Here is a 19,532-nt window from a genome sequence, read left to right as displayed (position 1 = left end):
TATAATATCATTGTTTATTGTTTTTAAAATAAGGCATATTGCCTGACTTCATCAATCTGCTAATATTATAAGCATGAGAGGATGGACAGGACTGTACTTGTGTGGTAGTAATATCACTGGCCTAAGGACCTACTATTGTATATAATATAATATTCCTTAACTTTTGATTCGAATGGGAAGATAATTTTTGGCTGGAAGTTTAAGATGCTTTGATCTAGCTGAGATTTCAAAACTACCTCATAATATCCCATAAAATAATACGATATGTAATATGTATACAAAATAATATATGGAAAGATCTTTCTTTAGTTTAAGAAAATCAATAATTCAATTCTTTTTTTATTATTTATTATATAATATATACAATGATAACTCTTAGTAAAGTTAAACATTTTCTAAAATTTAAATAATAATATAAAAATTGGTCTTCTAACAGATGTATTTCACTGACACTCGAAATCATAGATATTAAACTGCTTAATATTTTTATGATGGTAGTTAAAATAATATATGAACATATTATTTTTATTAGTTTACGAATAATAATGTTAGTACTTTAAGTAGAAATGATTTTAAATCATATTTCCATATCTAAATTCTATATAATTCAATCCACTAGCTGATAATTTCAGATAGTTCAAACGATAACTTTTTATGTGGTCTTTACAAACATGAAGAAATGACTTCATATATTATAGATAACGACTTACATATGTATTTGTTATATGGCATTTAGAAATTAAGCAATATTTATATCAGTTTTATAAGCTTACATAATTGTCAATAAATGAAAGTGAACTATTTTTTAACATTTTGATAGGTACCTAGCACATTCCAAGATGTTTGTAAGTATTTGATATTATTGTTACTGCAATTAAAATTCAACTCGTTTAAATGAACGAAATATCTGAGCAATAATTAGTAATTTGGGGAGTGTTAAAAGGATAATTCCACTCAAAAGCCATCGTCACAATACCCATGATGCTTTTAACCGATTATCCAATAGATATATATTAATATGTAATAGTAGAATCACTTAATTTATTTAGTACAATTCGATATACATTATAATGGCCATACTTCCTATTTAAAATGGGATTGTTTTTTTTTTTTTTTTTTTAACATCATACCCCTTTACTAAAAAAAACTCTAAACTTCAAACATTATTTTTACTATTTTATATTGAGTCACGCTTAAGTTAATAGATATATAATACTTAACAATAGTTTTTGTATATCAATCGCCATGTGATGATAAAAGTCATCAGCGATAAGCATGAGGCCTATTGGCATATTTCACAATATAATAAAATTAAAAAATATAAAAATCAACCATAGATAAACTACCTCGTGTGACAGACAAACGTTATCATCAAAACATCACAAAATATAAAACATTCCTATATACCTATGTCCTATATTAATTTTTTTTATAATTTTGTATTTTAATGTATTATAAACTATAGGTAGGTAGTTTAGAAATATAATAGAATTCATGGTGGAGAGCAAAGCTTTTCACAGAAGCACTAATAAGTATTGCGTTTAAACATTTGCCACTTTAATTTTTTTATTTCATAATTTTTTGATAATAATAATAATTTTAATATGTATATCAATACTAGTCCCACTAAGAGAATTCGTATAGGGCCCAGAATAATTTAAGTATAATTAATTGACATATTTAACCTAATCTATCCAAATTTATTTCATATATTTTAATTAAAACGATTGACATACCCGAGTGACGTTGAATGTTATCGAGTCTGAGTAGAAAAATGATCACGGACGTCTTCATTTTGATACTTTGGCTACTCGAATATCTATATAAAAAAAAAAAAAACAATTATTCGCTAATATTTACATTGAAAACTCATGATTTTTTGTAAATAAATTACAAGCTCATTAATCGCAGTTAAAAATAATTATGACAAACACACAATTGTCGTATTAATGTGTTACAATATTGAATATTAGTTACATGACCATGCGGTTACTTACGACAAAAGTGATCTTGGCTGCATGTTAATCGTAGAGACAGTTTCGATATTGTGTAGATTAGAAGTATACTACAAATTGTAACAGGTAACGTAAATCATAATTATTTAGACTGCTAAGAAGCCTCGAAAGAGTGGGACCGGGATATGGAGGGTATAATGATATACGAACTATGATGGACCGGTTGAACGTTAAGATGTGATGTGATAGATAAGACAATCGGAAACGAACATTTCCGACAAAAACAATACGAATCATTTAATCGGAATCAAAATCGTCGATGTAGAAACCAATTATGATCTTGGTTCTGATGATAATGATAATATTATTAAAAATATTAATAAATAATAACAATCGTGTAACTGGATGTTCGCGTGACAAGGATAGTTTTGTAATAGCAGATCAGTAGCAATAACGACGGATGAAACCGATAAGCGAGAATAATAACATCAGAATATCAAGTTAGTCGCGTACTGTAGCGCTCTCTAAGAGCGTGCGTGCGCCGACGTGTGTACATGCGTGAGGGTGCGTGCGCCTTGTTTCCATGGTTAGGGGGTGGACGAAGAACTTTTGATGTGGGGGTAAAACGAGACGGTGGACGCTAACAACGTTAAAGTTGTTGTCGCCGTTATTGCTTATAGCCCAAATTAAAGGGAAGGGATACATAACTGGAGGGTCTGAGGAATATGATATAGTCAACCAAAAATATCACATCGAGTTTTATTTTTATTTTATTACAATTTTATGAATTTATTAGCATTAAAATGATTATTTTAAATGCGTACGGAGACGTAAAATAATATAATCAATTGAAAGATTTTTATTTTTAGCAAATTTTAAACTTGAGTCTTTTTTAAGTACAATGACAGACGACAGTAACATTTCATACGCTTGCCTTGTGTTTCTTTTACAAAATTTAGTGTTATCATAATTATATTCGATGGGTGGATTTAGAATTATTTTATTAGCGATCCTTTAATATTTTATTTTATAATTATTAGTATTTGACACATTTATTATCCATTAATTATAAATAATATAATTTTTTACTAAACAAAAATAAAATCAACACGGCCAATTCGGTGCTAAAGCATATCTCACAAGTGTCTTTCGCACCTGCTGAAAATTTCATTAAGTTGTTACAGTTACAAAGTTTCCGTGTTACTTTTTTTAGGCCAATATCTTCGAAGTCGACACATTATTGAGACAAACATTGAAAATATTAGTTGTTTTAATTTGTAACATCACACAAAAGTTAATATATACATTTTTTATCCCAGGTCAACTGTAAATAAGAAAATATGTTATGTTTTGACATTTGTTTACTGAGAATATGAAAAAGGGAGTGTGATCTAATTGAGCAGGAATAGTAGGTACTACGCACCCATGTATTGTCTCTGTCTTACATATGTATGAAAAAGTAAAAACTATTTTGCATGGAATAGGACCCCTCAGGGAGTAGTTTATCCTAAACAACCAATATTTTTGCACTATTAAGAGAACTGTGCAACGTTTTTTTAATTTTTTCGGTATCACAAACACGAAAAAATTATTCAAGTTTGAAAAATTCAAATATAATGAATTTTTAATTAATAAGGACTTTTTCACTGAAAACAGTTTTTGTCATAGATTTGTAGAGCCGAGACAACATACGTGAATATAGCGGGCTCTTGACATAATTATAAAGATTACTAAATGGTTCTCAGTGTAATATTCCATATTATGACTAGAATGATATTAGGAGATTTGGTTTAATAGAAGCCAACTTATAACTTGACCTGGATAATATAACTTTGATCATATTATATTGCCTTCAACTTTTGGATCCTTAATAAACATTATATTAAAAGGTAATGAGTCGAAAATAATTCCTCACATGTTGGGTTATCAAAATAATAATAAATACAATTTTCACCAAATATTTACTATTTTCATAGTCTAGTATAAAATTAAATGTTTTTTATTATGAAACATTGAGTGTATCATTATAAATATTTTTTTTTTAAATATAATTGGAATATAAGGAATGAATAACATTTTTAGTTATGAATATTGATATTTGAATTTGTCATTATGATGACATATCGCAGTTATCCAAGTCATAAGCGTATATAGATTGCAACTGATCATTCATATGATTTTCCCAAAAAGAGTTTTTTTATGCTCCATAATCAAATGTTATAACTTATAAGTATAACATTAACATGCATATGTGTATAATGCAATGTATATAATATTATTATATATTTTTTTTATTGAATATATTTCTAGATATCATAGATACCTTTATATTTTGAATATAGGTATATTTGATACCTAATAAGGTCATACATGCCATATATCCATCTATGACGAATTAATATATATTCCGTTCATGAAAATCAGTTTTTCTCTGTATTAATCTCGAGGGAAGATGGTTAGTTTTTTATTTTTTACTTCCATATTTGTCATATTTTATTACAATTTATTTATTTATTATTATTATAAAATCCCACACTTAACTTGACCAGGTTGTTTATGTTGATAAAGTCCTATATTTTTATTACGGTCCGACGCCTCCACTCCACCACTTCACCTTGCATACATCTAAGTGCCAACCCCATTGACTGTAACTCACCACTCTTCGTCATTTTATATATTATATTATATATATATTTCTATTTGATAAATCCATCATGAACAAAATATTAATAAAAACGTTTTCAAAAAATCAATAATATAGTTTTTTCATTATTATTTACGCTTAAATGTTATTAAATTGAAAACTATCAGAGTTTGCATTTGAACCCAACGGTTTTATAGCGACATTCCCACAAATCCAACAATTGAAATAAAATATAAAAATATATTCCATATGAAGTTAAATATTATTTAACAATAGCTAATACAGTGAAACCTCTATATAACGGAATCACATGGGACCAAACATTTTTCCGTTATAAAGAGTATTCCGACGTAGATTGGTAGAAATTACATATATTATTTGCACCGGGGCTATTGACATTTTCCGTTATAAAGAGGATTCTGTTTAATAGAGGGTCCGTTATAGAGAAGTTTTACTGTAATAAAAAGTTTGGGACTGATCCATGAAGGCATAGGGTTTCTTATAGGTATCTTTTTCAACCATTACAAACATTTATTCTTCTTGTAAATCGTAATACAAATAGATACTATTCAAAAATCTCCATTGATTATCCATATTTATAATTTAATTTACGATATACTAACTTAACCTACAACTAGGGGAGTATCATATATTTTTAAATTTGGTAGTTAATTCCTATAATAGGCACTTGCCTGTACAATGCATGATTATTGTTTATTTTATCGAAACGTAAACATTTTAAAACCACTATAATTTACCTATAAGTATTGTTTAAATTCAATAGATTTTGTTTTTTTACAATTATCTACCAATAAGCTAATAGATTTTAGAAATACGTAATTAAAGTATTCTATTCTTACTGCTAGTGATACGGATATTGATATTTATTTTGATACTAAAAAATTGATTTTAAAAGATTCCAATCCCCCCTCCCGAATATGTGATGTTATGTAGTACTTAGCCTTATCTATATTATATATTATTTTTTGGCATTTAAAATTTTTATTGTTGTCATTGTGTTTGGAATTTAATCATAATAATTCATAAATTATTTCTACGGGGAAAAATATCCATAGCCTAAATTACATTAATTTTAAAATATGAATCATGCATTAATTTAACCCAATTATTCATATAATGAGTCACACAAATAGGTACCTGAATGCCTAATACATTTCTACCTGCGTTCTGCAAATATACAATGCGGCACTACCCGTGATTATCATAATAATAATGTTATATTCATATTTTGACAAATATATGGAATGACAATTACATGCACTGCTATTCAAGTGCATGATTTCTTATAGATTTGTAGTATGTTATATAATTTTATTAAATGCAAATAATATATTTTACATACGTTCAAAAGACAATTTATTTTTATTTTTGAAATTTAAACATCAGACTGACTAATAAGTATAAGTAAAGAGAATAATAAGATATTACGTTTTCTATCACGTTTCGTAATACATTGGTTTATCAGACCATTTTTCACTCTTTCTAAAGTGTATTTTATATATTAGATCCAAGCGTAGTATAATATAGTGTTAAACTAATCTGGATTATAATTATAATGATATATAACGTATAATATATAACGTAACCTAACCTAACCTAACACAATTTACTCTATATTTGAGCATCGGGACACGGGCTCCTAACAAAAAGATATAATATAATATTATTATGTAATTTTTTTTTATCAGGATTTTTTAATAAATAGTGATACCTAGTAATAGTAATAGTTTTAATCGGTATTTTATTTCTTTAACATTAAGGACTAATCACTAATAGGTTTAATAAAGATTAAAAAGCATTTTATACTAATTTATAAAATTATTTCACTATTATGACACCCCCCCCCCCCTAAAAAAAATTAAAAAAATAATTTTGAAAATACGCCACTGAAATTAGGTATAAAAATATTTATGAAACACTTAGACCCATATTCCTCACACGCACACACACATTGATATACAGTGTCGTTGGTTTTGCAATACTCTCGCAGGCAGGGTTGCAAAAAAAACAGTTTTTTTTAAAAAAAACAAAAAAAACCGTTTTTTTTGTTTAAAACAATGTTTTTTATGATTTAAACAGTTTTTTAGTGTTAGTTAGTTTGTTTGTTTTAAACATTGTTTAAAACTGTTTTTTTTTGTTTAAACCTAGGTTATTTTAAAAAATATTTTGTTTTTTTAAAACGGTATTTTCTGTGACATTAACAGAACTAAAGAGGATTATAATTTACAGACTTTTATTGCAGATATAAGTGTCAATAACTAATGACTATTGACTATTGAGTAATGAGTAATATAAAAAATAAGTATAAATTAATTATAATAAGAAGAAAATATTCATCGACTATTAAATAGATAATAACGTTCAGTATGAGTTATGAGTTTATGACTTAAAACTTTATGAGTAGTGAGTACCAACTACCAGTACATAAAAAGAGTCAACATATAAATAATTATTCAACATCAATAATATTACAAATAATTTATAATATTAGGTAACAAACTAACAAGTAACAACTAATAACATCAATAAATCTGTTTTATTTTATTCTTACAAGCTTTATAATAAGTAAAATAAAAACATATAAAAATAAAAATTATTGAAAACTTATTTCTTAGTACAATGTAAGGTAAAATATTACAAAATAAACAATTAGTTCTTTTAAAAACAATATAATAAATACTAAAATAGGAATAGGAGACAACCTAAGTTTTATTTTTTTCTTAAGTGTCAATTCAGTCTTTAGTAAATTAGATACTGACTTAGTATTTGTATAGGTATTATATAACAATAGTTTTAAAATTTAAACTTATAATAAAAAATAAAACAAAACAACAAATTCTTAAATAAAAATCTTAAACAAATAATAAAATGTATAGCTGGGAAATGGCAGCAGCTTATTCTTTGTTTGGTTTATTTAAATGTTTGAAAATTGTTACAAGTTTTGAAGCTTTTTCCACTCCAAGACGGTTTCTAGTTTTTGAATGGACATAACCAAAGGTTGAAAAAAGTCTCTCTATACCGGCAGAGCTGCAAATTGATGTAAAAAGTTGCTCTACTAAATATGTTAAATCTTTGGAAATTTTATTTTGTTTTATTAATGCTTTCCACCATATAAGAGCTGAAATATTTTTTAATGCATTGTCACTGAATAAGTATCCTTTAAATGGGCTAGTTTGAGCTTGAAATGATATAATTTCTGACATAGCAGTTGGAAAATAAAGATTAGCATATTCTAAAGCTGAATCATGTTGATCTTCATTTAATTTCTGTCCTCTATATTTTGGATGTAATATATTAGCTAAATAATGAACATCTTGAATAGCCATATCATACCTTTTCTCAAATATTTTTATTTCATCACTTTCAGTACTAAACTCGTTTTTAAAAAAATCTTTGAGATCAATCCACATTTCAACCACATCTGCTATTGTACAATTATCTTTTTGTGATACATCTAAAGCCCAAGACAATTTTTTTAACTTGACTATAAATGCTTCTGTATTGGTTTTCAAATTCATATCTATTACCATAGAAGTTATCTTAGAATCAATTGCTGCTCTATGATCAACACATACTTTGTATAAAATTGGCCAATTATCGATGTAGGATTGCAGACAGTCAAACATTGTATTCCAACGAACATCAAAAGGAAGTACCAAAGATGAACCACCAAGTTCTTTATATTTAGCAGCAGGAAAATGGTGAAACTTGAAATATTTAATAATTTGTTTTACCTTATTTTTAATAACTGTATCTTCTAAATCATGAGCTAGCAAATTTAAAATGTGTGATGAACAACCATAGGTTATTATGTCTAAATGTGAATATTCATTAGAGCTCAAATCTGATGTACTAAGTTCTAATCGCATTTTCCTCATATTGGCAGCATTATCTGTAACCATACTGCGAACATCACAACCATATGACTTACATTTTTTTATCGATTCAACAGCCAATTTTAATAAATACTCTGCATTATGACTTTCAGCTTTTGTCTCAATTGTATCAATTAAACATACTATTTCATCTTCTAAATTGTACACCGATATGCATATTATTGGTTCATTGTGTATGTTGCTCCACCCGTCCATTGCCATACATACAATTTTACCTTTAAGAATTTTTTTAATGTCTTCATTCACCTCGTTAAACACTTGATCTAACAACTTATTGCTAATTTGATCACGATTGGGAGGTTTGTAGCCAGGACGAATTAACTCAATCATTTTTTTAAACTCCTTATGTTCAACAAAAGTAAATGACGAATTTGTCGCATATATATATTTGGCAATTTGTACATCAAATGATTTTTTTATCTTTATCACTAGTTCGTATAACAAACTTACTGATTGATGTAGATATTTGTGATCCCGTAGATGGTGTATCAGCACAAAAACGCTTTACGCGAGTTTCAACATTCATTGAACTATCATTGGTATGAGTAGTAGTATGCAATCTTAAACTACTAGAATCTATATTAATATTAGTAAAACAGATATTAATAACAAGTTAATACAATTTTGGTGACTTACTGTCTACTAATAATATCAACATTATCAATTGTCATTTAAGCCAAAAGAGTCATGTATTATTTACATACCATTATTATCATAACTTCTTGGTTCTTCATCGATTTGAACTTCATTTGATATTGAAGCTACATTACATTTATTTAGATGTGTTTTCATTCGATCTACTAGCCCAGACATTTCAAAATTGCATTTTATACACTTCGCTCGAGTACCTTTAGTAGTACCATTTGGTTTTATTTCTAGAAAATAATTCCAAACAGGATCTTTTCTTCTACCCGTTGAAGACATTATGTATAAAAGTATAAAACGAATGTCAATGTAAAATGTAGATTGTAGACTATACGACTATACCATAATGAGGCATGACTGCATGAGTGCATGACATAAACTTATATAATAGTTAATAATAGTTATAATAGATAATGATAATATTATTATAGATTATAATAAACACGAACAATGAACATGGATTTAACGAAAAAAAATTGAATCATTATCATCGTTAACCGTAATTTAGTTATCAATAATTATCATTATGACATTTAGATACTAACTGGCAATATACCGTAGTTTGTATCTTGAACATTTTTATGACAGTGTGACCAACATCCGAGATTAATTTTTGAAAATAAGATAAATAATTTTGTTTTAAAAGACTATAAAAAAAACATGTTTTAAACGTTGATGTATTAAATGTTTAAAACAAGGAGTCATGTTTAAAACGTTTAAAACACACGTTTAAAACCAATTGTTTTAAACACTTCGCAACCCTGCTCGCAGGGTTGTAAATAAAGGCAATTGTTAGTTTATGATAAATCATATCGTTATAAATTATTTGTTTTATTTTTTAATAGTATTATAGGTAATCTTAGGTCATCCTTTTATGTGCACAGTAGTCAGTAGGTATATAATAATAATATGATAGTATGTATTTGAGTATTCGTATTCTGTTTATTGTGCATTGGAGCAAAATCCAATGCCAGTGACCGATCACTTAAATCCGTCGTCGTGTAATACCTCAAAGTCCACACGGCAAGATAATAATATACGATGGAACATTCATGGAATACATTATATTTTATGGTGTCTATACCGTTGGGGTCAGAGTGGATCCTATAATAACACTACCAAAAAATAATGTCAAACGAAATAGTAATATTCAGACGCACACGTTCCATTCAATGGATGCCGACCGATGATGAATCTATTATTATTATTGTTGTCATTTTAGCGTGGTTCTCGGCCGCTAGACGTGCCTTACCCCACATCGTGGCCATGCATATATAAGTGACACCTGTGATCCGTCAGACAGATTATTCGACTGGGACAAATAATAAAAATAATAATTTTTTTTCCCGACTTACTACTCATTGTGACATGCCGTGTAAGTGAATACATTGATTCTGTAACGATGTTTTATATCGCGGTATATTAAGTTGTCAGTAATTTATATTATTATATCATATATCGTGGAATAGCGTTGTATCGCTTTGAGGATCATAATAATATTATATTGTTACATATTATTAATTATACCTACATTAAACTCGCTAAAATTATAATATTACATTGATTATGCGCGATTTAATCAAACGCGCTTTGCTATTCATTGAAACAAAATCTTCAATCATCAAACACAAAATATTATCTTTCATAAAACAATATATTAACTTTATCTATCACATTGACTAAAATTACTATATAATTAAAATTCAGATGTATAATATATGATATATATTATCAGATGTATAATATACAGTAGTCACCGGCTCACCGATTATAATAATCACGGTTAATGTTATCAATCGTATATTATTATTATTGAAAAGTGTAATTACAGGCTGTATGACATAGATACATATTTTATTTTTTGGTAGGATTTTCAGTTGCTTTTATGATATATATTTTATCCTGTACCGAAGTGATTACTAAACGGCCACCGCTGTATAAGTATACTTATATACAATACATCTTATCTCTACAATAATTTTACACACGTTTACTCAGTAAAAATTTGATTATTTTTTACAAATAATTTGATTTGTTACTTCAAAATTTTTACGTAGTATGTATATTGTGTATGAGTGCATGACTGCAATATTATTATATGATAGATATCCTGAAGACCTGAAAGTATTTCATACCAGTATAGTATGATATTATTGTTGCTTTAATACAACTATTAATATTACACGTACTTATATTTTTTGTTTCAGAACGATCAAGCCTTGACGACAATGCCAGGGTACGTTGCACTTAGTTTGGTGTTCATTTTGTTTGGACTAGCTGTCGTTGCTGCCAGCATCAATTTGTTGGTACTGCGTTTCATGACTATGTGAGTACTTATTTATCATATATATATATATATATATACATTTATTTAATATAATATATTATAAACCATCTAACGTTAAAAAGATATTATAATATTTTCTTTACAGTATGAATTATTTTAAAATTTGGAAATTTTTAATTCTATATTTTTGTTAAATGTTCGGATTTTTAAAAACAATTTTATAAACACAAAAAGATAAATACAGTAATATGAGTAAAAAATAAATACATATATTTTGATTAAATTTATATTAGGTACAATGTTTTTTTAGATTTAATTGTCTTTTTTGTTATTAATAAATAAACTAACTATCAGTGGGTCTGTGACCATCGGATGTAAAATTAAATTTTAAATAGATTTATCAAAATGTTCAATTTCATAACTTTCAAACAGAAATTGAAGCTTAAAAATCACAAAGATTCCAGTGACTGATAACATTATATTCGTGATTTAAGCATACATTTTTTATAAAATGTTAAAAATATATTGTTAGGTTAAAGATTTTTTCGCAAAACTTCAGAACTTATAGATGTGTATACATACAACCTATCACTCACAGTCAGACAGTTTAAATTGAACATAATTATAAAACTTTTATGAAAACTACGACAGATATTATATGTAACTATGAAGTGTATAAAAAAAAATCGAGATATTTGTCGAGATACTCACAAAAAATATATTTTATTGTCTATAACATATTATAAGAATTTTAAAACCGGTGAAAAATGTCAACTCGGTGACTTAAGAACTATGTGGTATCGGTCTTTGTCACAGGACGGAAAATAGTGCTACTGACGTGTGACGTCATAAACATGTGGATTATTGTTTAGATTTGGCCAACGAAAAACAATAAAGTACCTAGGACTCATCTATAATTGTCAAAATGAAAACTAAATATTCAGTTTTTTAACATATTTTATATTTTGACATACGGTATAGGTACCTGCATACTCGTATATATACGCATCGCGTATGGTAGTATATATCCTAACAATATACTGCGTACTGGTGTAATAAATCGTAGGTAACGCGATACGATGAACATTTTTAAAAACGTCACTCCTCAGGAATTTCTTTGTGTCATTTTCGGGTCTCGACATAGTCACCCAATCGCATACCGGTGCGCGGCGCCCGACTGGCGGGACGAAATTTTAAGAACTGACGACGCCGTCTACACATAATAATATAACATATACACGTATTATTATAACAAACACCTGCTAACAACCCCTAATCATTATGCTCGTATCTCAACGTATGTGAACAACAAATATACACATCTATTATACAATGGAATGTGTATTTACGTGTGATATAAATATGGTCTTTTCATACCCCTCGGATCCTAAACTTTTTGTCCATCCCCAACATCAACAGGCCACATGAGCGTCCCGTGGTGAGGGCCATGATGCGAGGGTCTGCATTCAATTTAACTGCAAACTCTCTTGTTTGCGTTTGAGTCTTGTCTTTATAATAGTTATGGGGTGTGTATATAAATGTGTGTATATGTATTAAACATTATAGTAATAATATTGGGCGAATGTAAGTTCCTACACGAGACCTAGCAGGTAAACAAGATACATATGTTAGTTCCTACACGATAAAATAAGGTACATGTGTAAGTTCCTACACAGTAAAAAGCAGGTACATGTGTAAGTTCCTACACAGTAAAAAATAGGTACATGTGTAAGTTCCTACACTAAGTATATTATAAGTTATCAATATGATATTAGTTATAATGATATATCATATTATAATACTGTCATACATTTTAACCCTTTATTCTATATAATATATAATTCTTTATAATATTTAATAATTTACCTTATAAATATTATCAATTTAATAATTTTAAAAATATTGTAATAATGTAATAATAATTCATCATTTATTGAAAAAAATAAAAATATACATTATCCATTCTATAAAATATTTAATAATTTTAAAAATAATGATTGTAATAATATAATAAAAAGTCACTTTGTCAGCTTCATCGATAAACTATCGTTATAATCTATCTTTATATATCCTATTATTTTATATAGGCATCACCATATATAGATTTAAACGAATGCGATAACATTATTTCATCACTTACTCCACACTATTGTGTTCTTACAATTATGAATTATCATTATATAGAATGCATTCCTTATATTTTTTTTTACAATTATGAATTATTACAATTATTATTATTTTTAAAATTATTAAATTAAATTAGATAGACAGCTTCATATAAATTATATATTATATAGAATAAAGAGTTAATACGTATGACAGTATTATAATATGATATAACTGTTATTAGATTGATAACTTATAATATTCCTAGTGTAGGAACTTACACGTATACCTTTTTTCGTCGTGTAGGAACTAACATAGGTACCTGTCTTCCGCCGTGTAGGAACTAACATACGTACCTTTCTTTTTTCGTGTAAGAACTTACACATCACATATGTAGGAATTAACGTATGTAATTGTCTACCTGTTACTCTCGTGTAGGAACTTACGATTCCCCATAATATTACCTCTTCCGTCTCTTAGATTGTCTACACAAATAATGTAAATAAATACTAAATTAAAAATAAAATAATAAAAAATAATAATAAATAAAATAATGCAGGGCTGATACTTAAATATTACCTTTTTATCAATTGATGTTGATAAAATTGATTAATCATACAATTTTTATAAATTGTTGTTAAAAATATATGACAAATTACAAAAGTAATGTAACGCCACATTAAATTTGTTCATTGCTTCAGCATTTGAAAATCAAATTTTAGCGTAGTTGGACATTTTTGAGAAAAATAATCATTTTTTATTGAATGGTCTTAATTAAATTTTATAGTAATTTAAAAATATATTAATTTATGTTTATATTCATCTTCAGCTAATTATATAATGCATTTTTTCACACAAATGTATGGTTCGTCATAATTAATGTACCTACCTACAAGTTAATAACGGATATTTTAGCAAAGGATAGTAATACTATAGCTAACAGTTTTAAATACTATACTAATATATTATATGATTTGTTTTCCGAAGCGATTTGTTCAACCTCCGTTACTCCTAAAATAAAAATAAAAATTACTACGAGGTAACATTGCTGATGAGCCGCTCCTACTAAAAATCGTTTTTTGTAAATAAAACACATCAATGGTTATTGTAGTACCTATATATAAAATACAACTCAGATCGACCACTCTGATAAGTGGCAGGTGATTCAAATGCTTTGAATTGTATGCATTTTTTTGGAATGTGATTCGTATGCACCATTGTAACAATAATACAGCATCTACAGTGTCAAGGAATCAGATGAAACCAGATTCAATAAGTCATAAAAATTTTTAGGACCAATTTATTTTGCACACAATACGGTTTCTATCAAATCCTCTAGCAATTATTTTAAATGCAGTGTATTATGGTTGGTACATACTTCAATGTTAATATACATTTAGGTAGACCTTACGCCCATAAAGCAATAAATCATCGACAACCGTCACTAAACGAGACAGAAAAACACTTACACAGATAAAATCGATTTGTTCCAAGAAAAACCTTTGGGGTAGGTAACCGGTTCTCTATGTCTGGCTTTGTATTTTTTGTCTCCATAGTGGTTGCTATCACTTGTATCTCAAAAAATTTATATTTTACAGTTACCTTGCGTCGCTTTATGAAAAATTATGTTAGCGCATATAGAAAACTTTTGCAATGCCGGACTACGGGGGTGCACCTGTAGATTTTTTAGTGGGGATCACATCAACCATAATAATATAAGCCAGTAAAATGAGAAAACGACTGGAACTAACCCATTGAAATCTGCATTATGGCGTACACAACAAATTCATAGCTTTCAGATTGGCATACTTTAAGTCCGTAACGTTAAAATTTGTGCATAGCTCTACATTCCATAAAAAGGGGTGACGCACATTTATAGTAATATCTTCTTGTAACTCATGAACATTGAGGTTAAAAATTATGAAAAAATAAATAAATAATGGGTGTATAACAATTGTCCATAGAATTATCGATTCGCATACTTTAATTAGTTATTACAAAATAGCAAAAACTAAAATGTTTTTGTTTTAAAATAAAATATAAGAAAATACTAGTCGTATGTCAAAATAACTCGTTATAAAAATGAATGAACTAATAATTTTCCATAGATTCTGATTTTCCATTTCTTCAATATATTATCGTAAGCTCAAGTAATATTGATATATTACGATACAGTAAAAAGGCAAAATTAATTATATTCCTATGGAAAAATAATCGTTTTTTTTCTATTCCTTATTTTAATTCCGAGATCTTAGGTAAATTTTCGTCGTAAGTGATAAGTCAGCAGTCGTGGTCTATAAATTACCTTAATCTATACGGTTTATTTACGTCGTAATTTATATATATCTTAATAATTATTATTGGGTGTATGTGTTTGCCTATTGATTTGAACAATGCAAAACAATATTATTTAATTCCAATGATTGCGTACCTATAAAAAAATAAATAAATAATTTAATATTGCCAAATCAATCATTTTCCTTTAATTGGTCGAAATGATAGGTGGATTTATTTTTTGGAATGATTTTCTCAATTAATATACAAACGTACTGAGCATTTTTTTTAAATGTATGCAAACAAGGACCATGAACTACATAGTACTCACATTTCAAAACATATGAACAAACCGTGAGCGGCTGTAAGTCTCAATGGAATATAATATGCGTTTATTATATTATAATCTCAAAAACATAAAAATATGCTGTTGAAACTCCGTTTTATTTTAGATTCTGAACGAAGTGATGAATGTATTGATTTTACATTGATGTGTGTTTTTTTTTTTTTTTTTTTTTTTTGTGTCTGTGTACAGCATAACTAGTCGAAATAATGCTTCGATTTCAAACTTTGGGGGTGGTTTCCGATGTAAAATTGAAGATCCTTGGTGCATTATAGAGGTCAAAAGTAAACATTTTCCAACAGTTTTCAAAAAAATCGAGAAAAACAAAAAAAAAAATGACAGAAAAACGTGAATTTTTACGCAAAATCAGTTTTCGACCAAATCGATTTTTTTATATGGTTGTAATTCAAAAAATAATCACTTTAAATACTTGAAATTTTCACCAAATGTTTATGTTAGTGTTCTCTATATACAGTTTAATTTTCAAAAATTGTTGACTTTTTTTGAGTTATTTATAGACCACTGAAATTTACACTTTTTTTGAGAATTTTTTTTTGAAGTGTCGGTAAAAAAATGTTGGACGACCAAAAAAACTTGAAAATTTAATACAAGGTTCCTTATGAGTTTTTCTTATTGTAGCTAAAAAAAATTAAAAATCGTAAGTCACAATTTTTTTTAATAAGCTTTTATAGTTCAAAATTTTACGAAATCTGTCGAAAACGCGAAAATTTGCAAGTAATTTTGAAGTTGAAAAATCATAAAATTTTTTGCGTTTATAACTAAGGATTAAAAATACAACACTAAGTTCTCCATAAGTTTTCCTTCAAGTAGCTATAGAGAAAACTCGAAGTATCATTATAGAAAAAATTTTAAGTGCGTTTGAATTTTAAATTTTTACGAAATAGCGTAACGATAACGATTTATCCTGAAACGATTTTAAATATTTGTTATTATTCAAAAAGTATAAGTCCTAGATACTTGAAAATTTTACCAGTTATTAGGATTGGTATTTTCTTTACATGATTAAATTTTCAAAATATTTTGACTTTTTTTGAGATATTTATAGACGACTGAAATTTTCAATTTGTCTGAAAATTTTTTTTTGAAGTGTCGATAAAATTTTTTTGGCCCTATCAAAATACTTGAAAATTTAATACAAAGTTCCTCATAAGTTATTCTTAAAGTGATTAAAAAATTATAAGAATACATAGGCACAATTTTTTTTTATAAGCGTTTATAGTTCAAATTTTTACGAAATCTGTCGAAAATGTGAAAATTTGCAAGTAATTTTGAAGCTGAAAAATCATAAAATTTTTTGTGTTTATAACTAATGATTAAGAATACATCAATAAGTTTTCCATAAGTTTTACTTCAAGTAGCTATAGAGAAAACTCGAAGCGTCATTATAGGAAAAATTTAATAGGCACAATTTTTTTTATAAGCATTTAAAATTCAAATTTTGACTAAATACATAAAAATTACGGCAATGTTCAAATTATCTTAGATAGAAATTCATAAAAGTTTTTCTTTTTAATTCTAAGATTTGAGAATTTAATACAAGGCTCATAATATATTTTTACAATAGCAGTTGAAAAATAAAATAAATGTATAGCCACAATTTTTTTTTTACATGTATTCAAATTTTAATTTTGACAACATACGTAAAAATCACAAAAATTCGTAAATTATTTTATCCTAGAAATTCATAAAAAATTTTCCTTTTATACCTAAGATTTGAAAATTTAATACAAGGCTCCTAAAATAGTTTTACAATAGCATTTGAAAAATAAAATAAATATATAGTCACTCATTTTTTTTTATAAGCATTTATAGTTCAAATTTTGACTAAATACATAAAAATTATGGCAATGTTCAAATTATCTTAGATAGAAATTTATAAAAGTTTTTCTTTTTAATTCTAAGATTTGAGAATTTAATACAAGGCTCATAATATATTTTTACAATAGCAGTTGAAAAATAAAATAAATGTATAGCCACAATTTTTTTTTTACATGTATTCAAATTTTAATTTTGACAGGTGTGTTACCCTGGCACCCCAAGTTCAAAATTTCGACTTGAAAACTGTTTGGTATTATGTTATTTATTATGTAACATTTTGTAACCACAAAAAAAAATTTTGTAACCCCATCGGTGCCCCGGAAAACGGCGATACATGTTCCGGGTGCCAGGGTAACGTTACCCCAGCACCCCAAACATTAAATAATTAAAATTTCGACTTGAAAACTGTTTGGTATTATGTTATTTATTATGTAACATTTTGTAACCGAAAAAAAAAATTTTGTAACCCCATCGGTGCCCCGGAAAACGGCGATACATGTTCCGGGTGCCAGGGTAACGTTACCCCAGCACCCCAAACATTAAATAATTAAAATTTCGACTTGAAAACTGTTTGGAATTATGTTATTTATTATGTAACATTTTGTAACCACAAAAAAAAATGTGTAACGTACCCTGGAAAATTGTGATTAAATTAATTAAAATGTTTAAGTATACAAATCTATCATGGCTTTATCGTTTATATTATTTATTATTATTATTTTTTAATACGTCCCACATAAAACGTCAAATAAACATAAAAATGTAGTGCAAGTCTTATGAACAAATTGTTCGGTACGTACCTATCGGTCGTATGCGATAAGGTATAATTTCAGATCGGCGATCATTTCGCACGAAATTCGATAATCGTCGGTATACGTAACCGGCGTAACGGACGTATTCGGTCGTCCTTCTCTTTTTCTTTGTTCTTAAATGTAAAAATTATTTAATTAATATAGCACATATTGTTATTAGTTATAAAATATAAACGTTAAATAAAATCGTTTTGTGATTCGAAACACTTGTTTTCATAACGCGTAACACAAATATTAACTGGCTTACTTATGAATCAAAAATAAATTTTAGCGAAGCACTGTGAAAGCTCCATGCGCTGTGTCGATGTGAATTTTTTAAATAAAAAACAACTTAAATTGAATATATTTGTTTATTTTTAATACAGTACTAATTAACTTGAGCATTACATTGAACTATTAGATATTTTCTTAAGTTGGGAATTAAAAACTTACTCATTCATATAAATAATTGTCAAATATGCAAAATATGCAACTATACATTTTAAGTATAAACTCGTATTATAAGTAAACAAATTTATATATTACTTGACTATGTTTTTAATGATTATTTAAAAACATTCGAAATCCTAAAATTTCCGAGCCCTATTTTTTATCTGCATGGTCGCATAGTATAAGATCAAGCACCTGGCACCCGGAACATGTATCGCCGTTTTCCGGGGCACCGATGGGGTTACAAAATTTTTTTTTGTGGTTACAAAATGTTACATAAT

The 19,532-nt window shown here is 27.3% G+C and overlaps 1 protein-coding gene across 2 annotated transcripts in view; it reads left to right on the top strand.

Annotated features, from left to right (window-relative positions):
• The window catches only part of LOC107169822 (two pore potassium channel protein sup-9-like), an 86,386-nt gene that overhangs the window by 43,057 nt on the left and 23,797 nt on the right, over window positions 1-19,532 (top strand). For both annotated transcript variants that reach the window (XM_089216224.1, XM_089216226.1), the window contains exon 7: window positions 11,369-11,487. In XM_089216224.1, coding sequence (XP_089072350.1) covers window positions 11,369-11,487 — 119 coding nt within the window. The remainder of the gene's footprint in view (window positions 1-11,368; window positions 11,488-19,532) is intronic.

The sequence above is a fragment of the Diuraphis noxia genome, unplaced genomic scaffold (assembly GCF_037042655.1).
Source record: "Diuraphis noxia isolate RWA-SAM2 unplaced genomic scaffold, SU_Dnox_SAM2 contig0001, whole genome shotgun sequence".
NCBI classification, from domain to species: Eukaryota; Metazoa; Arthropoda; class Insecta; order Hemiptera; family Aphididae; genus Diuraphis; species Diuraphis noxia.
This window is presented reverse-complemented; position numbering and strand designations above follow the sequence as displayed.